This window comes from Battus philenor, unplaced genomic scaffold (assembly GCF_028537555.1).
Source record: "Battus philenor isolate CCGP_79_NKW_IND1 unplaced genomic scaffold, ilBatPhil1.0.hap1 SCAF_11, whole genome shotgun sequence".
In the NCBI taxonomy this organism is placed as follows: Eukaryota; Metazoa; Arthropoda; class Insecta; order Lepidoptera; family Papilionidae; genus Battus; species Battus philenor.
This window is the reverse complement of record NW_027181673.1, coordinates 15,373,407-15,396,169: the sequence shown is the minus strand read 5'-3', so window position 1 is coordinate 15,396,169 and position 22,763 is coordinate 15,373,407. Positions and strand designations below refer to the sequence as shown.

The window sequence follows — 22,763 nt, the reverse complement described above, 5'->3', positions numbered from 1 at the left end:
CTTCAATGACCAAAATTGTTTAGTAAAGTAACGTAATTTAGAATTAGTCCATTGTCTGACGGCCAGGATATAAATTTGAAAACCAACTACTTGAATACCTATTTAATGTAAAACTAAGGAAAGAAGATTCTTTTTATCTGTAATCACAATAAATGTATAATGTTATACAAAAATATGCATCTTCACCTTCACCTGGAAAAGGTAAATAGTTGTGTAACGACTCGATAACAGGACGTCGATGCGCAAGTGAACGAACGAGCCTGAGCTGAACAATTAATTCATTAATACATCTAAATGTCTAACACAGTCCGTGTTTCAACTAACACCCGTTTATAAAAATGAGCCAAGACAGAGACGGCGCGCTCTGTACATTTGCTTCAATTTAAATAAGCAATAATGTAGTGCAATGAAAATATTTCCAATTACAATTAAAAATCACTTTTCTTATTAATGGCTAGATAATGAAAAATTAAAACTCGTTCAGTTATTTATTGCAATATAAATAAATAATTAGTCCTTAAACTATGTTAATTAAAAACTTGTTCAATAAGTTAGTACTATTAGGCAATATTTACATTCGACGGAAGCTTCGATGAGCGTCCGTGCCGCGCGTGCACGCTGACACGGCGCATGCATGGACGCAGCGCGCACGACGCGGGACGCACTGCGCGCGCTCAGGTTGTTTGCGCAATTTCCACACATTCCACGCATTGCTCCGCGACGCACTAACACTACACTAACACGGGTTACCGTCTATGCCGCCATAGGCGTAACTACCGGAAGTGGTCCAGTGGCTCGTTTATGGGAGGTTGCAAGCCCAGCGGGATGTGGTTGTGGAACTGCTGTTCTGACTCCTGGCCGTCGTCCTTTCGTCCTTCTGGTCCTTGCTGAGGCAAGCCGTACTCTTGTGCTGGTTGCTGAGCTACGTCGTATTCCTGACCTTGTTGAAGAAACGACTGGTCGTGCTGGCCAAATTGCTGGTCGTGCTGAGCAAATTGTTGGTCATGCTGGGCAAATTGTTGGTCGTGCTGGGCAAATTGTTGGTCGTGCTGGGCAAATTGTTGGTCGTGCAACCCATATTGATGGTCGTGTTGCGCGAATTGTTGGTCGTGCTGCGCAAATTGTTGATCATGCTGTGCAAACGGTTGGTCGTGCTGACTAAATTGTTGGTCATGCTGCGCGAACTGTTGATCTTGTTGGGAAAATTGCTGATCATTTTGTCCAAAATGTTGTTCGTGCTGAGGAAATTGTGTATCGTGCTGTCCGAATTGCTGACCGGGCTGCGCGTATTGCTGATCCTGGGGCACATACTGTTCCTGACCAAAGTTGTGCCCGTTTTGAACGTACTGCTGATCGTTCGGTATGTAGTGCTGATCATGTGGTGCATATTCATGGCCGTGGTATGCGTATTCGTGTGCCTGCTGCTGAATTTCTTGTCCGGGGACTCCATATTCTTGCCCCGGCTGGTGCGATGCGGCATACTGGTGGTGTAGCTGGTGCTGCGTGTTCACGTGCTGCTCGTACTGCGCTTGCTCGATCTGCTTCTGTATGTGATGCTGCAGTTGATGGTGCAAGTCGTTGTACTGTCCATCTCCGGTATGTTGTTCGTAAATTTGAGTACCCTGTTCCTGTGTGAAGTGATGATGAGGATTCGAAGAAAACTGAGTTTCCGAGTTGGGAGCTGCGGCAAAATCATGCGCTTGTGGAATAACTGGAGACCAGCCTTCGTGGTCTACTGGGGCTGACGGTTGAGCGGGCTGCAGGTGCACCGCGGGTGGGGCGTACGCCGCTGGTTGGATGTGCAGGGACGGTGCGGGTAGCGCCGCGGCCTGGGGGGCCTGCAGTATCGTGGGCGTCGGCTCCACTGAGACGCCTGCCGGGGCCTGTTCAACCACACTGCCTTGCACACCAGCTTGCGGCACTAAGTGGAACTGTGGGAATTGGGGCCTCTCCAAGAGGACTTGTGGTCTTTGCAATAAAACTTGAGGTCTATTTAATACAGCTTGGCCGAGACCTTGAACGCTGGGAGTTGGAGCCAGAGGTATCAGCGGAGATTGGTAATTGAGAAAAGGATATCTCGGGTAGGTGGCAAATACAGACGTCTGTACCGCGCCGCCGTGACGTAGTACGTATGGAAACTGCTGTGCGTATTGGAAAAGCGGCGCGTGCAGGGCGTGAGCCGGTTGTACGGGCACCGGGGCGGGGAACAAAGGTTTTAGATGCAGATGATTCGGAGGGAGTACGTGAATTGGAGGGGCGGCCACGGGTAACGGCGAGGCGGGAACGTTATGCCCGGACTGGATTAGCACCGATGGCAGTGGCGCTGGGTGCGCGACAGCCGCAGTAGGCTGTGCAACCGGCACGAACGGGGCTGCGGGGACTGGCGCCGGCAGCGGCAATGGCACTGGCGCGGGAGCGGGCACCGGCACCGGCGCGGGAGCGGGCACGGGCACCGGTGCAGCCGGGATTAGCGGTACCACCGGCCGAGGCGACACGTGATGATGGTGATGGTGAAAATGATGGTCGGGCTTAGAAAGCACCACTGACTTAGTCACATGCGGGAACTTGAGGCCGTAGTGAGGATGCGGTACGGGCACCCTGTGCCCCACCGGCACGGGGTAGCGCGGCACTAGCGGGTTGGTCAGCGGCACCTTGACCGTTGCCACGGCGGCAGCGGGCGGGTATGTCACCACCAGCGGCTTCAGCACAGAGTGCGACACGATCGGGATATCGTGCCCGAGTTTGTATGGGGGCAGGGAGGACAGCACGCCGCGCTTGTGGTGCTTGGCCTTGGCGAGCAGACCGCCCAGCAGCCGCGCCTTGGCCGCCTTCAGGTGCACGGCGTCTGCGGCTACCGCCCACGCGCACGCGCACAGCAACAACGCAATCTGAAAGAAGCGGCGCAGTGAGCATGCGGGTGCAGCGCACGCCGAGCCTCGTCCGTGCCATACTTACTGCAGTGAAGTTCATGTCGATCGGCCGCCGGTCGGCGCGACGCTCAGCACACTCAGGGGCGGCGCGCCCGGCGCCCATACTTATAACTTAAAAAAGAGGCGCATTGGCATGCGGCCCGCGTGCGAGTTTCACCCGCCCGCTCGGGCCTTCTTCTCTTCCGCGGCTTTCGACTGTGCCTAAACGAATCCAATGCGTCTATCAAAATACTTCGGAAGCTTAGCTGCCATTTAAAAATAAATCTTAAGTCCACGGCACAGAATTCAAACTCCGTCCATAGCTTCTTTGTGTCGTCTGGACATGGAAGGCGCTGCCGTCATTCCCGTAACACACATGTAACGATGCATACCAATCGATTAGGAAACGTAATCGAGAGAAAATTGTAGCGGCCAGGCCAGGGACGGACTGCGTTGCGTATAAAAACATTGCTTTAAAATAAAACAAATAAATGTCTCTTTTGTATTTAGTGAAAAATGCGAATGTAAAAAAGTATTAACAATTAATATATACTTAACTTACTAATTATATACTTATATATATATATATAAATATATATATATCGATTATTAACAGCTTTGTGCAAAGTACATGACTTTATATTTGCTTCGAGCGTCATCACCGCCTAGATATTAAGTTCATTGACCTTTGTCTGCACATGCATTATTTATTATAAATTAAACGACTGCTCAATTAGATCTTGATCGGATCGCTTTGGTTTTATTCGCCGTTCCCGGGGCGCGGCTAATTTGGGCACTCACATTGACATTTTCATTTTGCATAATTATTGGCATTTTGACATCTTGCATTGACAGTCAACAGTTTTTCCTATTTTAAAAGATTGGTGTCAATTTAAACAATACACTTACCTTGTGAAAATGTTGTATTATTAAACGGTTTTATTTAGTTCGACCCGTATGAAATTTATTTGGGTCAAAATTAGAAATTGAAATTTAAGCACCTTCCCGTTGTCAGATTGTTCTGAAATTTGGTACACACATTTAATTTAGATGACAATACAATATAATAAAATCAATAACATGATAAATCTAAGATGGCCGCCGATACAAAATGGCGGATTACATATTTTTCCACAACCACCAATATATGGGTATCAAAAAACCGTTTAACTTAAAAGTTTTTTTAAATGTATTTATTTTGTATTAAATTTTTCAAATTCCGTAGAGTGCGGCCCGGCGCGCCGCGGCACGCGTCCGTCGCTACCGAATAGAGTTCACTTTCCTTAGCTCTCACTCTCGACGAGCTCCCTCTGGGAGTGCGCGCTCCTGGCCTCTAGAGGGCGCGGTTTAGCAGGACGGAGACCTTTTTATTAGGATAGAAATAATAATATTTTTACTGCACACACACAATACAATTATAATTATTTGACTAATTAACGTAAACAAAAAACACGCTTGTAATGAATACAAACATAATTTTTTAAAGGGAGCATGTCACATAAACATTAGCTAGCTAAGCTAAAAAGTATAGTTGTTGTGTTCTGTTTTTGTGTATGTGTGCATTCAGCACGGGGCGGTGCCGAGAGCGCGCGGTCGCGTCGCACTAACTGAATGCTACTGTAATATTAATCAAACATCAAAAATTTTAGACGTTAAAAATAGACCGCCATCCGGCCTTCAGCATGCACACCTACTATAATGTCAATCGAATGACGGCTGTCAACACTGACGTCATCTTTACAGCTATAACTTTTTGTACAATATTTTTAAGAACACTGTGGGATTGGATGCAGTCGTAAAAATTTACAAAGGGGTGAACGGATAGTCGTACAGTCGCTGGGTGCGAGCAAAGCGGGACGGTCATCGTGGTGGTCTCAGAGAGGGAGAGAGGCTATGCCGTCAATGACCGTGTATTAGTCCAAAAGAAGCAGAAATATATGAATATACAGCCAATTAATGTATGGTACACCCTATCCCAAGCATTGGTAGCCCGGCGGTAGAGAAATGATACTTGCAATTGCAGGTCGCGGGCTCGATTCCCGCGATACAATCTTATGTAATTCACATTTTGTGCATTCGTTATATAGCATTGTGAGCGCTTACAAATAAGTTTCCAGAAGATAAGTAGCAGCGTCCTCTGCGTACCATAATAATACACTGCGATCATCAACTCGCCTGCTAAACATAGCGATTATGGTATATCCCCCCATAGATATCTTTGACGGAGACCAATTCCTTGCAGTGGGCGTCTATGGGCTGGTACGGCAACTTCCTATCTAGAAATCAACGGATTCAGAAATAGCAAATGACGCAATGCTAATACAAGTAAAGAACAAAGTTTTCGAAATTACAATCACTGCTTATTGAAATTAATTATCGTTAACTGTCTGTCCCTGCAGACTTTCTTTGCCAGAAGTTCACGGCCTGTCACATTCCAACAGGAAAAATAAATTTTCATAACTTATTTCAAGCGATTTTAATCTTTTTGTTGACAAATGGACCGCACATTCCTCTCCTTAAAGCTCTTACAACTTTAACCAATCACTTTGCGTACGGTGCACTGCGACAAGCAACAACCAACAACAACGAAAAACATACGCAGCGTGTATTTGATACTGAACAACACCTACCGTCTGCAAGTTTCAGATCTATTCGTATAAAGCTCCAGCTTTTCAAAAAAATGAGATCTTGCGGCATAACAGTCAACGACATGTTCCTATGAGGTGTCCAGTACGTGTTGGCTAAGTATGACAAGTTTCTCTCACACTGGGATCTATAGCGGAAATATTACAAGCTTCCCCGAACCTTTTTGTACAAAGAGTGATTCATATTGTGTAATTATTTAATTACATTTAGTGACGTCACAAATTACCCAAGACGGCCGACTAAAACCTCCACCGAAGATTGTTTCGGACAGGAGCAGGCTATACGGCACCGGACTCAATACTGCTGTGCCCAGGTGGCCACACAAATTTAGATTGAAAATATTTGAAAAACTACAATTTGGAGTGATATTGGCTAAAATAGCAATACATGTGAAATATTCTTTACTCATATTTTATTTTAACCGCTTTGATTTGAAGTGATTATTACCTATTATTAATAAAGCCTAAAGAAATGCAAAATTATTAAAATAATGATTATCTATATAATTGTTGAAGTGGCCAATCGTGGCGGCGCATAGTAGCCGCATAGTCGCCGCCCGTGTGCTTCGCCGCGGTCGGTAACGGAGTCGTGCCGGGTAACTAGTAACTAGGCTGCGTGCCGGCAAAGGGCAATAAAAGATTGGCAGCGCGCCCGCGGGTATATCTAGTCGAGACAGCTAATCTTAAGCAACGATTGCCACGTGCCTTCAGTGGCACGGCGGCCAGCGCCTCACACCCGCACTGGTCACGTCACTGGTTCATTCCCCGCTCTCCTAAATATGCAATAAAATAAATTGTTTTGTTTGCAGAACTATTTCCCGATCACGAGCGCATTTGTATTCCAAGTAACAATATTTCGTGCCGCGGTTTCAACACGTCGTTACGTAGCGACGGTTTAGGCAAATAAACGATTCCAAAAGTTTGATTTGAATCCGTTGCGAAGGTGAAAAAGAAAAGGTAATGATTCATTACGTCGCCACGTGATTTCACATCGTACGCGGTGGCGACAGCTGTGCAATGAATAATTACATGGCAAATTGCACGGCCACGTTCATTATCAAGGCGGGTATCGGGTGACTGCGGAATCCGGCTCATCATCGTATCCCCATTAGACTCGCATAATTGCACTGCTAAGAGACGTAGAGTAAGTAGAGACTTCTCTGTAAGAAGTTAAGAGCTCTACATCTCCTCGACAGGAGTGAGTAGCGACAAGGTAGTGAGCGCGGCGCGTTTCTCAAGAAGGCGCTGCAATCGCTGCCCCGCGCTCTCGCGGCTGCTGCGACGGAACGCAATAGCACTGATGCAACGGCCCGGACAAAACAACTCGTAATCCCAATGGACTGCAGAGAGCGGTGCCAGCACCGCGGACACGGCGCGACCCATGTACTCCGCTGTGGCGCGTCGAGGGTGAGCGCCCTGACGAGGTCGCGGTTGCCTTATTCAAGTCACTTAGCTCTGCCCGCACGTGCTCGATCATTGTACATCTCTCCCCATTACATCTGTTACGTTCTATTCAAAAATTAATAACTTCTTAACAGGGGAAAATTATACCGATCGGACTATTAATTTAAGCAATGTTAGAGTTTTGGTTCGACCTTTCACTGGCAACACATAATTAAGTTACTGAATGTTATTGTACAAAAAGAAAGTTTTGCAAGACTACGTTGCTAGATCATTTGTTCTGTCACGATTGGGGTCAATCTTTGTCGTATTTAACTCTTTAACAAATTGTACAATTATTGTAAAATAATCTTGCGTCAAATAGCTTGTATTAAATACGCACCCGAAACAAAAACGTTACTCGCTTGAACCAAAATGTTTTTAGCGTGGGCACCAAAAAAACAGTTTCTAGTTCAAAGCAGCACCGCGGGTTGCAGACTCCGAATCTGTTTTCGCTTTGGTCGCGCGGACCTTCACCCAGTTGGGCGACAGAGGTTGTCGTCGGCGCGACGAGGAAATCGGATTTCACGCGCCGCCCGCGCCGGCAATGAAACCAAACATTTTACGAAACGCTTTATTTAGAAACTTACAGCTATGCTATAAAAGTAGGAAAGACCCGCGACCGTGCGAGGCTTGCAATAAATAAGTGGTATGGCGGCGCAGCAGCGCGGCAGCATCACGCACGCGGCGCCTCCACGCGCAGGCCGCGCGCGCGCACGTACTGGTTGCGGGAGGCGGTCTCGTGCACACGCGCGTTCGGCGACAGCCGGTCCGTGCGCTCGCGCTCGTCCGCGCGCCCCGCCCCTCCGGTCCTCTCGTCCTCTCCCGAGGAGCGCCCGCTGTCGTCAGCTCGGCCCGTGTCGTCGGCCCTGCCGGAGTCGTCGGCGCGGCCATCATCATTCACACGCTCGTCCTCCCCGGCTGTTTCTGGGTCCTCCCTGATGCGCTCGTGATCATCTAGAAAGTGATCGTCGTCGGAAGCTTCTTCCAAGCGCGCCAGCTCGGCGTACTTTGTCGGGGGAGGTACGGTTAGTCCTCTAAAAAACTTCTCTTCGTCCGATATGGGCAGTTTGTTTCCATAGTAGTCGTAGTCCCCGGCGCTCAAGGAGTCCTGCTCGACGGAGCGCTTGTCCCGGCTCTGTTTGCGTCGGCGCCTGCGCTTGGCTGGGCGTTCCGTGCGCTCCACCCAAGCGCTATTCTCGCCGTCCGCGTCGGCGTCGTCGTCGGACTCCGCGGAGGCATCGCGCAGATCGCGCTCGTCTTCGCTGTCCGTTTGCTCGCGTTCTGAATGCTCCGGTCTTCGGCGACGCTCGGGCTCCGGTCTCTCGCGGCGCTTCGAACTTTCGGGTCTCTCGCGATTTAATTTCTTCGGTCGCCTTTCCTTATAGATTGGCGGCACGCGAACCGTAACGGTGTCGATCTGCCCCGGGTTGTGCTCGGTCGGAGGAAGTACCCGTGGCTTTAACGGCCGCTTCGGGTCTTCGGTGGTCGTGGTCAGCTCGGCGTCATCCTCCGGCTCAGCTTCGGGCAGTGGCAACGGAACTCTGCGCGGTTGCTGCCGTTCACGTTTCAAACTCTGATGCGTTTCTCCGTCGCTGCGCCTACGCAACTCATCAGCCAGTCCACGATCTCCAAAGTGTACGTTCCGGTAGTCGTTCGCCGCCAGTTTCTTCTTGGGTAGTCGCTTGGGCTGCCAAAATTTATCCACAGCATCGCCGAAGTCGCGAACGGCCTTTGCTCTGTCTCGTGACTCCTGGACATCCTCGTAATCGTCTTCGAGGATTTGCTGAGTCTCCTCATCATCATAAACGAGGTAGTCGTCCTCCAGCGGCGTCCTCTGAGCGTCAAGGTGGCGCGCGTCGACTGCAGCTACCTTACGCGCCACGCCGCCACGGACCACGAAGGCATCCACGAAGACACGGGGCTCGCGCGCGCGCGCCGGTGGCAGGCGGGCGGCACGCGGCTGGATGGCCACGGGCGCAACCGGCTCCTGCTCCAGCTCCTGCTCCTGCTCCTGTTGCTGTTGCTGGTCAGCTGGGGCCTGTTCAGCGGGCGCGGACGCGGCGGCAGCGCCAGCCGGAGCTCTGTTAAAGTTGAAGTCTAGACGCAAGTTGGAAGTTATAGTTTCTAGATTATCTCCTTGCTTGGGGGCAGGCGCTGGCGGTGCCGGTGGAGGTGGGGCGCATGGAGCTGCAGTGGTGGGGTTAGCACGCGGTGCTGCGCACGGCGGCGGTGGTGGCGGCGGCGGCGGCCGGGGTTTCGGGCGCGGCGCGGCGCGCGTCTTAGGGCAGGGCGGCGGCGGCCTGGGTTTGGGCGGGGGAGGCGGCGGGGCTTGCGCCCTGCAGGGGGCGGGTGCCGCCCGTGGCGATCCACAAGGCGCGGTGGCCGCTGCGGGAGCAGGGGCGGGCGCCGGCGCGGCGGCGGCCTGAAGCGGCAGGTCGATGCCGGGCACGGGGGCGAGTGGCGGGGGGAACGCCACCTCTGGCGGTTTCCTGGCCACCCTGTAGCCCAGGACGTCGGCAAGACCTCTGAAAACTATATCGCCGAAGGTACGTTTCTTGCGCACGACTGGCTCGTGGTCGCCGTTGGCTAAGGTCTCGTTGTCTGCGTCGAAGATTGTGTCATTGCTGGCGATCAGTATGACAGAAGTGGCGGAGTCAGAGTCGGCGAGCGTGTTGTTGCTCTGCGCGACGGCCGTGTGCGGCAGCAACAGCAGAAGCAGCAGAGGTAACAGCGGCAGCGGCGGCAGTGTGCGCGTGCGAGGCGCGGCGCGCGGCATTGCGCGGGCAAGTGTCGCGCGGGAGCGGCGCGCCCGCAGTTTTGTCGCAGCGCGCGTTGCCCAAGCCGTCGTGCTTCGCTGCACTCGTGATTATTAATAATAGCTGTTTATGTGTTTCCTTATTAACATTATCGCTAAGATCAAAGATTGGTTTGGCAAGACTCGCCTTTTACATTTCGTCCATGTCAGCGATTGTTGGCGCTACCAGACCAGAGGAGGACGCACGTGCGAGCTGCACCGCTTGCTGTCGCGTGTCATAGTTTAGTTTCATGAGCATACTTCAAAAGCAATTAATATAAAGTTTAGAGATGCACCCGATATCACGTACAGAGGTGCTCCGGTATATTTAATCAAGTCGTGTGGATGAGTCGCACACGGTTTTGTAGCAGCCCGTGCCATTGGCGTAGCGCCGTGCTCACAGACGCGCGCCACTTAAACACAAACACAAGGCAGCTCCGCTGCCGAACTCACTGAAGACAAATAATATATTTTTATCAATGAATTCGACAACAGTGTTGACCAGTTCCCAATCAGTACAATAACTTATTTAGCTTATAATTTATTGCTACCGCCGTCCTGTAGCCAGCCACTGCGGCGCCTCGTCATCAATGTCATCTTTCGCTCGTCTGATGATACATCAGATGATAAAATCAGGTCACAGCTCAAAGCCTTTCTTCTTCTGTCCAAACTTATTCAAAGCTTCGTGCCAATTTTCAAAAGCGCTACTATTTCTTATTTCACAATAAGAACGGAAAATTGTTGTGCTTTATTCTTTTTGCGGGAAACGATAATTTTAGAAACAAACGCCAGTGAAATGCGCATTGACTATGAGACTGTTACGGAAGGTGGCAAATAAGCCTTTGAAAATATGTTGGTAAAGGAAAGGGTAGCGGATATCGTGGACGCCGCGTTCGTGCAATCATTCTCTCAAGGTTCAAGAAGAATCATTCATGGCAGAATTTTGAAAATTTTATTATGACCACGCTATGTCAAAAAAGATAAGGTATTCTGTATTGTTTTCTAAGGTAGAATAAGCAGTCCAAGATCCAAGAGTCGCTACGAGGCGTTGCGATGGAAAGATGCGATGGGCACCTTTGCAGAGTTGCCCTAGAATTAAACCGTTCGAGAGGTCGCGGAGCAGAAAAGTTGGCGTGGCACTTTGAGGAGGGCTGTGCAACGACCCATACGACCACAACTGTTCTATTACGAGTACACATTTAAGAACAGGAAACACTGACGCACGTTCCTGTTCTAAGAAAAGCAAGTTTAGTGCGCGCGGTGATGACGGCCTATTCAAATATTTCCTCCTTTTATTAAATATGGGAATATTTAATAAAAGGAGGAAATATTTGAATCATCGCCGGTGTGCATGTTTACCAAGTCGTCGCAACTTTTCCTAGCTATATGACTAAACACATTGCAGCCAGTTCAAAACACTAGGATATTTTATGAACAGGTGTACGGAGGACGTTGGCTCACTGCTGCATTTTGTTTATAAACAATAAAACATTAAAAAAGTTATGTTTTTACAAGCCGTGAATTTTATAATTTATGAAATATTAACAAGGCAAGTCAAGTGAAGAAGGTATTGGCTATGCTCTCGCCGTCGCTTGGTACCTAAACAACATAGAATACAACCTATCTCCGTGCGGTTCCTGGTTCCATGGCAATATCGATTTCTTTATAGGCAACGGTGTATACTTATGTGTTCGTGTAGGTTACGAATGTAAATCGGTTGTGTAGGCTTTGGTATAGAATTTGAGGTCAGAGTGTTTTGTGGCAAATCACTTCAGCCGGTGGAGTTCGGTGATAGCGTGGGCTTACAGGTCTAATCCCAAAGAGTTTCTTCAAGTTAAGATTGGTTATTTGAGTTACTTTTTAAGTTAAGTTATTTTTAAGTACATTGGTGTAAGGGAGCTCATCACACTAAATCCAGTACAAAAATTCTACTACAGTTCCAAGGTTTTTTAGGCTATAATACATGTGGCTTGTTTATAAACTTCTGTAACTACTGGGTGATGGAAGTTTCATCAGAACGCTTCTAAAACATTCAAAGCTTCTTTTTAAGTTGAAGGATGTTATTATAGTGAAAGCTTGGGTAATTGGGTTCTCCAGGCGTTTTTCTCTTGTACACGTTAGTGATCAGTGTTAATAAATGAATGAAAATAACGTGCGATGACGTGAGGTTGCAATGCGTCGATGTGCGTCGCGAATGGCCCGCGATGCATGCAGTTTGCTGATTGACGTTATGACGTCATTGAACATTGCTGCACAGTACGAGGTGCATGAGGCCACAACAGCTGATTTAAATTGCGACGTCAAAATTAGCGACGATTTGGCGCACCTGGTTTTTCATTAACGCTTCGAGATAATGCCAGATGAAATCAAACGTTGCGCAAGCGGTCAAGGCCCGGGCGGGCGGGCACAGGTGCGGGGTGCGGGGGCGCGGGGTGCGGGGTGCGGGGCGCGGGGCGCGACCAATCGCGACCCCAGCGCGCCTGCCGCCGCCGCTAATACCTGGAATAAACATTCGCTACAAACCTTGCTTCCAGAACATTCCACGGCACCGAGTGCAATCAATTACCAGTCAAATACTTGTACATGTCACATCGGACGTATTCATCTAAATATCCATTCACTTTTGTCATGTATCTACTTGATGCAAGTGAATGGATTAGTAAAAACAAGTTTAAGCACAAAATGCAACAATACAAGTCTGCCTTGCCTGAGTCAAAACCTAGACACTGTCGCGGGGATTCTAGTCCGCGTTCTTGTAAACTCTTGTCAACATATCCGTAGACCGAATCTATCACTTACCATTCAGTAGGTTTTTTTATCCGCGTGTCAAAAGTCCTCAGCATGATTTGACCAGATTTTGTCATAAACTCGATATCATTTAAATTTATATCCAATTTCTTAGGTAGTTCGAGCTATTGCAGTTACAGTTCAGCTCGTTATAGCTAAAGCTAAGCTGTAGTGAGAACAGGCAGCCTGTACGCTTTCTAATCATTTCTGCTCGACATCTATGTTGTACTATAAGAACCTGAGTGATTTGTTAACCGAAAAATCGTAATTTCGTGTAAACATAATAGATGGCAGTGCAGACCACTCGTCGCAGCGACAAACACATTCCTTAACTATGTACTTATTACGATTCGGAGATAATGCTAAAATATAGGCGTTTTATTAAAATTCATTTATTTTTTGCTTTCGTGCAATTAACATTTACATATTGGAGCTTCGGAAAAATTCTATTATTTGAAGCCTTCACAGTCGTGCCGGAAGGAAGTACCGCACGCCGAACCTCGTCGGAGGAACAACAAATATTCCAATAATGGTTTCTAATAATCGTGTGAAAAGGAAGCGTTTCACCTAAACCGACAGCAGATCATCAGTCCGGCTGGGCCCGCATATCGTCTTCAAATCTAGTTAATGATAAATACTAACGAAATAATTGCATCACAATTCACGTAAATTCCGTTAACAGTAATCAAGCAAACTAAACATCTTTTTTAAACTAATTAAAAAAATGTCCCGTAATTGTTTTTTATTTTATTTTATTATAACTATACAAATTAATATCAGGTAGTAAATTAATAATTGAACTTAGTGGCATTATAAGCAGTGTGAATGTTGCTTGAACATAATTTATACGTATACCACTAGATGGCGGTTAAATAAAATATCTTGTGTTGGTATTTCTGAATGGTTTCCATAGCCTATTATATTTATTATACAATGTTTAACAGCGTATTTGCAGAATATTTCAAGTCAAATAATCAAAATTTTTTTTGCAGCAACAGAAAATTTGAGAACAAAGAGAAATTTAAGTTTGCGTATAAAAGAGTTAAACGCGACACAGGGGACATTCCTCGGACAGAATTGTTTTGCATCGGTCGCAGGTGTGTAAAGAACTACTACTACTCTTTGTAAATTTGATGCTCTAACTACTACATCAAAGACTCGTTGAAGTGATTGCCAAAAGAAACCGTCTGAATTTGACATGTATATTTTTCCTAGATCAGAACGTGTTTGGAACTCTAGAAGCTTTAAGTTCGAACGTCAAGAAAGTAGAGCTTTGTGTAATAGATAGTATCAAGTTGAGCTCTCCTGGCATTCGTAATCACTTTAAGCCATACAAAGTGGAAAATGATTTGAATAGATAAATGAATTAATTGTAGTCACGATGTGTATGAGGTGCGAGTTGCACCTTATAAAAAGTAGCCGCCGCCGCGCCCTCGCGCACTGCCCTGCCAGAGCAATCGCGATCGCGGGCCGCGCGGCGTGCGGTCGCAAGGTAACTGCACTAAAAAAAGGGGACGTCCGGGTTCTGTAACGCAGGCCAGTTGTCTCGGAAACATATACGTCATTAGTGGACTTTCCTGTAATAAAGTTTTTAAGACAAAAATACGAATGTTACAAACGCGTCCTAATCTGAGCCGAGCTCACAAAAAAGCTTCGTCTAGCATTGGACATGGGACAATGACTTGGGAAATCCACAAATAATTAAATTATGGAATACCTACTTGACGCGCCTAAACATGCGTTTTATCTTGATCTTTGATTCATATATGTAGACTAAGCGGTGCCTACTCGGTAAATGGGGAAAGAATGGAGCTCGTGTCTGATTGTCACCTGTGTCTTATTTGTTGTAAACGAACAGCTCTCAATCACCTACTATGAGCTGAAATATAAGCTGAAGCCGGGTGTCGAACGCGTGGGTTGTGTTAATCAGCAAAGAGTGCACACAGAACGCGGGGCGCGGGGTGCGGGGTGCGGGGCGCGGGGCGCGTCGTGTGCGCCGAAAGTCATTGCGAATGAGTCACACGTGCACTTTACGTAAACACTTGCTTTTTTGGTGAAAGGTTGTGCAGCACGCGCGCGGACTGTCACTCTTGCTGCCACTGCGGCTCTATGCTGCAGAATTGTCAGAGCTGCAATCATCCATCGATCTGATCATCTGTTCTTCCTTTATCTGTGTCCTCTCGCTACCGTTTGTTTGCCTCCTGCAGCTACCATATGCCACGCGGTTTGTGAAACCGGAAAAATTTAAGGATTTTCCAGTCTTCAGTTAATTTGCTTCGTTCGTGTGAGTTATGAGAGGAATGGGCGGGCCGGTTGAGGATATCTTTGTATCCAGGTGTTATATCACAGAGGAAAGGTTCACCATGGAATGTCCTTGGAATCCCTTATAAACTAAGTCAGGATTATTAAATTTTTGTCAGTAATTTTAAAAAATTCAGATTCATGAGCATAGATTGCGTGATCGCAGCCGAAACAATCCGGCGCGCGGCGGCGCTGCCGAATAAATCCCTCAGAGGAAACAATCCACTTACTCGCAATTGGATTTACAGTTTCGTTTTCACGTCAGTACGCTCGGTCACAGGGCGGGCGCGGGGCGGCGCGGGGCGGCGCGGGGCGGCGCGGGGCGGCGCGGGGCGGCGCGGGGCGGCGCGGGGCGGCGCGGGGCGGCGCGGGGCTCGCCCGCAACAAGGCAACGACGGGACGCGACCCGTGCGCTCGGGGGTACGCGCGTAGCCAATTAACTTATTAATATTAATGTAATTACATGAAACCACACGCCGAGCGGGTCCAATTTGCAGACCTGACGTGTACTAAACAATATCACTTTATGAACACTCTCTAGCCGGTAGGAGCCGGCGACTTGTTGCTTCTGACAAAGGAATGCTGCGAACCGAACTGTGAAGTAACGAATAGAACTGCACGCTCTGCTGCCCGACCCGGCGCGAGTGAAGCTTGACAATCGAAATGTTTTTAATTAGGCCTGTGATGCGATTGCGTGTCACAGTCTGATGATTCGAAGCTAAACTTAAACCTTACATTCACTTAAAAAAAAAAAAAAACAAAAAAATCCAAACAACCTCTATCCACGAAAACCGAAATATAACCACAAGCCAACAATACAAACATTTCATTTAATTTCAGTAATTCTTTTTTAGAAATTTAGACCCTTCGTTATGATAAGTATCGAGATGTTAATGTAGCAGACTCGTGTTTCTTCTAGTAATATGTATTTTTTAATTGATTTAGTGTCAATAGACTGTTTTTTTTTCACATTAAAAATTTTTGCTTTTTATAATTAAATACTTCAATGTTTCACGCTGTATCTTATATTTAATTTTTCGTCTCCTTAGACTTGTACACATTGTTTCGATCTGTACTTAAAATGTTAAGTAGTAATCATTTACAGTTTAATATTTTTATAAGACTGAATTAATATAAAACATGACTACTAGTGATTTGTCGATGGGATCTGACCAGTACCTGCAGGTATCGCAGCCGGCTCCCGTCGGGACCGTTGGTGTCGTCGGTGACGCAAGCCAAACGCGTTCACTTTCATCCGCTTTTGAAGCGGTTTTTTTTTCTGCTTGAGTAACAGATGAGCACACGCAAATCACTTCAATACATCCGCAGTTTCTGTTTATCATATTAAAATTAATTTCGTTTTAAAAAAAAGGTTTTTGTTATAAAACATCATCTATAAGGTAATACGGAATCCTTCAGTAGATGTAAGCGCAAGTGTGTACTTAAAATTAGGTCCGTAACAAACTGGAGTGACCCATTAATAATGTCTTTAAATATTGTAATAAGTTTTGACACAGAACGTTGGCAACGAAGGCATGAGAATTTTTTTTCTTTTAGAGTCTATATTCCACAGATAAGGGTCGTGCTTTATGTTTATCTGTTACCTATTTTGCTCTAGTTCACTCTAGTAGTCATGTTTTGGCGTCTTCAAAACACGAGCATCACTATGTTTATATGTACTTGTTAATGCTTCTCATCCAAGTCCCTTCTTAAAGTATTTAAAAAATTTTAACGCATTAAGTGTCCATGGCTCGGATCCGAGTGGAGCAGATCTACAGTAGCGGTGCCTGCTACTCGGACCCGAGTATACGTCTCGTTCATTTTGTATTAGTAAAAAAAGCTCCGGCGTTTGTGACGAGTGAGCATTGTTTTGTCCGTCTACTCTGATAATATCTTCAACTTAAGAAAATGATTATTGGCTTTAATTTTACAAGGCAGTAGAGGTTCGTGTCAGCCTTTAAAGTGAACGTCAACGCGAGCTTTGTGTGAGTCAGACGGTACTCCTTCTTTTTCGACGTAAGCAATTGGAACCTACGTTTAGGGAAGGCTCCGTGGAAGTTAATACGCCACATACGTGTGATGAGCTCAGTCTCCAAAGTGGCTGCACTTGATATCGATTCCTCAGCACACAAAATAGTGGTTTGGCTACTAGAATTCTACTAGAAACTCACTCAAGAAACCATATAATCAAATCTGTAGTATTGGTGAATAAACTATAGCAGTACTCGGATCCGAATATTTGGCACCCAGACGTGCTGTGTGTCAGTCACTTGTATATAAAAAATATTAATATTAACAATTACATACATACATGCATATACATTCACAGATATTTTCAAAATTCATATGTACTTAATCAAAATTCACTATAAAAAATTTTAGCTCTCGCTTATTAATTTTTATAGCGGCGAATGTGTTAAATATAAAATGATTAGTAATACACTTTTATTTGACACGAAGTTAAAGGGCTATAACAGTTTGCTGCTAGGCACGCAGTGCGCGAAGTAAGTACCGAAGTGCCAAGTGAAGTGTTCCGCGGCGGCCTGCGCGGCGGCCTGCGCGGCGGCCCGCGCTGCGTCGCCGGCACACGACTGTCGTCAACAGCACCAGCTCAGTTTGAAAGTCGCGCTATGTGCGGCTCGCACGCCGTCAAGTGCGATGCTCAAGTTGGCTCGATTATAAAGACATTTCCGTCGAGAGAGCGGCGCCGCTGCAGGCGGAAGGTCGCACAGGTCGGTACATTTCCTTCGCAAATGCCTTTTCCATACTTCCTATGTGCGGTGGTCATCACACGTTACGTCGTTGATTGCGCGCACCGTTTTACCTGCCGAGTAGCGCTCGCTCGCCCGGAAGGAGTGCTTGCAGCCGCAGCTCAACCGCTTCTTACTTGACTACCGCTGTGTGGCGCTTGAAAGTATATTGTCTTACAAAAATTTGGTCCACCGTATTCTTAAGTTCCATAGTTTATCAAGAACACTTCGTGAACACTACTTAGCCTCGGTCAAAATAGACAATACGATATGAAAGCCTCTCAAAGCGCTTTTTGTATTGTATAGTCCTCGACCGGGGTGCGCCGCGGACTTATGTGGTGCACACCATAGAGGTGATAGCGTAAGCTCTGTTGTTTAGTTCACACTGACCTGAGAAGACAGCGCTAAAAGCCTGACATATGTACCAACAGCAGGATAAATATTTCAATGTATGACATGTTAACAATAAGTGAACTTCTGATTGCAGCCTTGAAATCCGTTAAAGTCCGACTGATAACCAAGAAGATAGTGGTAGAGAGCATCAATAACATTACGTCACCGACGATCGAAAGTTTTAGGGTCGTACCAATATACGTTCATATGCTATGCCGGTGGGATATCCTGGGACCAAAATGTTGAAGTTCAGAGGGCGAAATAAAACAACGTATAACTATAACTAGTTTTATATGAAAAAATATTTAGGACCAAGAGGTCCGCGACACATTGAAGCCACAGACAGTATATAACAATAAAAATCGAGCAGTTTGACAAAGATTCAAAGATGTTCGAGCCTTGCGGCGGGGTTTTATATTATATAATATTAGGTGAGGATCCTTTCAGAATCTCCCCTGACGCATGCATGCACGCATTGACGCGTGTGAAGTACTCCGCCAAGGAAGAGATGGAAGTAGACTGTGAAAAGCGCTTTGCCGCCTCCTCATGATCCACCACTACTCTACCTAAAACACACGAACACAGGAAATAGAAGGAGATTATTACCAATCTTACGTGGATTTCTATAACTTGTGACGTGCTTGCCGCGTGTTTGTATCACGTGGTATTACAGACGCATTCAAAGTTTCACACTCTCTGCATCTGATAGCACAACTTACTACTTCCAACTTCCAGCAAAATTATCACCGAAATTGTCCTTAAAATTTGTTAGTCGGTACCCAATTCACGTGCTTCCCAACAAGGCTCGCTAATCAGTGAAGCCATGAAAAGGAATCCGGGCGGCGTCCTTGGAGTCTAGACGCTAATGGCTGCCTGTAATTACGCCGCCGCGTAGGACCTAGTTTTTGTTTATTTGCACATTTGTTTGATATTTTTATGTTTCTATTTATACCTGCATTTCCAATAAATGCATGATAACAACGTATTCACATCAACGAGATATTCAAAAAGTCTTTAGTTATTTTGAACAGTTACAATGGAAATAAATATATATGATAATTTATTTATATTATAAACATAAAGACTGGCTATACCTTTCTCTAGGCATCTTAAAGCTAGGAAATTCTTTTTAAGTTTTTACAACTGTGTACGTTTTATTATCATAGGTTTCCTTGTATCGATACTTCGGGATTTCATGCAATAAATTTGAAAAAGTTCATCGAGCGAAAACTGGTATAATCCTGTAACAGTAAAAAAAAATTAAGCGTCAGTAAAATTTGGTCGCGGGCAGTCGCTCCAGCCGCCGCTGCACGCGTGCGGACAGCGCGGGACCGGTTGTCGTGGTTTGGGAGAGGTACCTTTGGGGGAGGCCTGTGTCGTGCAGCGCGCGTCTGTCGGGTGGAAAGAGAGAAGAAGAAAGATCTCTTACTATAGAGCTATAATATTAAGGACATTTATGAAAGTGGCCAGAGAACAAAAGTCGACTGCGTTTGTTTTGTAATTATCCCAGACCAGAGTGGTATTTACCGTAACTTAGTAGCATTCTAAGCAGAAGAATATCAGTAATATAATAATCTGTAAATTAGGCTATTCTGGCGGTTCTTCTCTTGACGTACAATTAATACGAATCATCCAAAGAGGGTAATAATACGAATGAATTGCTATATTTCCGCATTCGACCGCATGCAGGCTTCTAGCTCAAACGAAAGCCTATTCTTTAGCAAGCGCAAACAAAGCCCCGCGCGGATGGAATGTGACCGCGGTCGGCGCAGTGCGTTCACACCGCGGCGAGCTGCACGGTTTTATTGTATGCAAGTGTACTTACACGACCGCGGTACAGTACGCGACCGCAACGCGGGATCGCTCTCAGACAATCATGAAACTCAACACGCTCCTTGTTCACGGAGAACTTCATTATAATTACGACCATATATTACCTTGAATGTTCTAGATACGACTCTACACAAAAAAAGTTTTTGGTACGCCCGCCGACGACCAGTATGATACCCAAATAATAAAGGAAGGACATTCCTGAAACGTCGCAACACTGTCCATAGCGGTGACGCAGTACACAGAGGGCTGAATCCAAAGAGAAATGACACGTACAGGCACAGGAGATGACAAAAAGCCACGTCGTCATTTTATCCTGTCTCCGACACATAGTACATAAGTCCGTGGTAAAGTAAATATGTGATGACCCTTGCACGCGCAGTACAACGCCTTAGCTTGTGTGTGAAAATAAAACGAAATCGACAAATCGGTTCCAAGCTCACAACTCGAGAAAGCGCCCAATCGTTCGACAATGTTTTTATTTTCGTTAAGGCAAAAGGAAGGTTTTGCTGAAAACATTACCAAGAAGATATTAAAGAGTTAACATTGTTTTTTTTTTAATATAACACTTATCCATAGCTGTTAAATATTTAGAGAAATAAAATCAAATAGATGAGAAATGTTTGTCTGTGAAACATTACAATTAAAATGAATCTTTACTAAAATTTTGCAGATAGAAATAGATATTTTTAAGTAACATTTGTTTAATGCTGATGAATTAATTCAATTAATGAAGTAGTAACTCTATAATTATTATATAACTATTATTAAAGGTGATGGAATGAACTTTAAACCACTTCGCTCTTATACACTAGGACTGTAGCGATGGGAAAACGCTATCAATTTGCGAAAATTGCAAATGCAAAAACACGGAGGTTACTTTTGAACCAAAACTCGACTCGAAGAAATGCCTCGTGTACACAATTTATAAAGTTGAATTAAGAACTAGATATGAATATGTACTAGCTTCGCTAGGCTCTATAACGAGGCAAATAAACTTTTCATATATTTACACCACATTGAAAGAGTAAAAAGACACTCTTTGAATAACTAATAAACCTTACATGTTGATACATATAGATTTTGTACAACAATAGTTTCATTTGTTTCAACTTTCTTCAACAATAACAATTATAAGGATCAGCATTTGCGTCAAGCTAGTAGCTTTTACCAGTTCGGAACGACTAGTAAAAGATAAAATTCAAAGGCGCCGTATTTAAAAAGCAAGCAGTTCTTGCGGCGGCTCATACTGTACATGTACAACACGTACAGGACGACATTTGCATCACAAAAGTTCAGGCAGGCGCGGGGCTGCGTGACGTCATTGACACTGCCTACTTAATAATAGCATTCTTACACTGACTTGTTGACACGTTCTTTTTGTACCGCGCAGTGTGTAAACGGGTGTGTGTGTAAACAACAACGGGTAAAGCGTAACAAAAATAATTACCAAATAGCGCTCCACAAGATAAAATCTAAAGAATATAAGAATATTAGTGGTGTTAATAAAAAGTATTGTAACCGCGTTACGTCCGGTGTTACTTATTTCAAGTTCATTTCAATATGTAACGTTGGCTGTCCGCGAACAAACTCGCTGTCCGAGTGAAAAAGTCTCGTCTGCGTGCGCTGTTTACCTTCAGACACGAAAAGGGCGGGTCACGTTTGCCTTAGAGATGCGTTGGCCGCGGCGGCGTGCGAAGCGAAACAGAGGCCGCGTGCACTACGGACGCCGCGCCACATGCTCCGAGGAATGCCACGCTCCACTTTTTTATTAAATGCTTAACGAGGCACCGAAGTAATTATTTACATTTGTTCATATCTAAGAAATCAAATCATCATCATTATTTCAGACATAGAACGTCCGCTGCTCTAACAATATTTTCTTAGAGGCTTATATATGTATGCCTCTAAAAAAATATTTTAAGAAATACCCGTGTACCTTAGACAGGATAAGTACGAGAAGCCAAAGGGCCATTAAAAAAATAATCAACGCGGCTGAACTGAGTGACCACAACTGCTCACTGTTTTCTTAACGCCAACGCAGTGCCTTTTTTTTAATAATCTGATCACTAAAGTTGGTGTCCACAGTCAAAATTTTGGTTTTATAGTATCCAATACATTCTAGGAAAAAAGTTTCAAAAATCAATATTTCTTTACCATTATATATATGCAGTGTGCTTTTCACCGGGAACCGAACCAGCGACTTTGAGTCCTCGAGCGATGTTCCGACAAGAGGTCGAATGTTTTTGTCAGCGTCCCGGTGTTGGTCGGCAATAACTACTGCAAAAACGTACCGGGCGGAGGTTGCGCAGGTTGCGGCGGCTTGCGCAATTAGAAAATGTGAACCGGCAGGCGCCCGCCGCCGGTGCTTCGTCGTGACACATGCTGCCGTTGCAGGTGCTAGCATCACTCTGTGTCGCGCTGCAACTGCCCATACGTGCACACAAACACCTAAGACGGTTGAATTTAATAAACTCCGCGAGGACAAAAAAACGTGAATATTAAGATAGCGGTTTAATAATAGACTTACACTAGATTGTACTGAGCGGCAGCTGAGTTTGGGTCGCGCATGCGGTGCACGAGCGGGACCGGACTGGCAACCGAGTGCCTTTACTCAGCCTCCGTTAGCTTTAAAATAGCTTCACTTCTACAACCTAATTCGTTTGTTTTATTGTATTTTACGTATGGCGGGGCCTCACTTTTACGAATCCGTAGCTCCGTCTCGGGGGAGAAAAACCCTCCCGTTCTACTTGGAACTAAAGGTGCACTGCAATCTAGTGCCCTTTCGCGGCCTCTCCACGTAACGCGTCGAAAGTGCTCCCCCGGGTGCAATTTGGAGAAGAAAAGAAATAAGAAAACAAGTACACGCACGCGTTTCGCGTTGGATCTCAAACTTTGTGAACTGGTGATG

At 45.8% G+C, this 22,763-nt stretch overlaps 1 protein-coding gene across 1 annotated transcript; it reads right to left on the bottom strand.

The window, feature by feature from the left end:
- Positions 1 to 566: 566 nt before the first annotated feature.
- LOC137932531 (defective chorion protein, FC106 isoform-like) lies at positions 567 to 3,033 on the bottom strand. The gene is made up of 2 exons (XM_068776169.1): positions 2,956 to 3,033; positions 567 to 2,888 (listed from the first exon to the last, which is right to left on the bottom strand). The coding sequence occupies exons 1-2, from the start codon at positions 3,031 to 3,033 to the stop codon at positions 774 to 776; spliced, it is 2,193 nt and encodes a 730-aa protein (XP_068632270.1). The 3' UTR covers positions 567 to 773.
- Between the last annotated feature and the right edge of the window lie 19,730 nt (positions 3,034 to 22,763).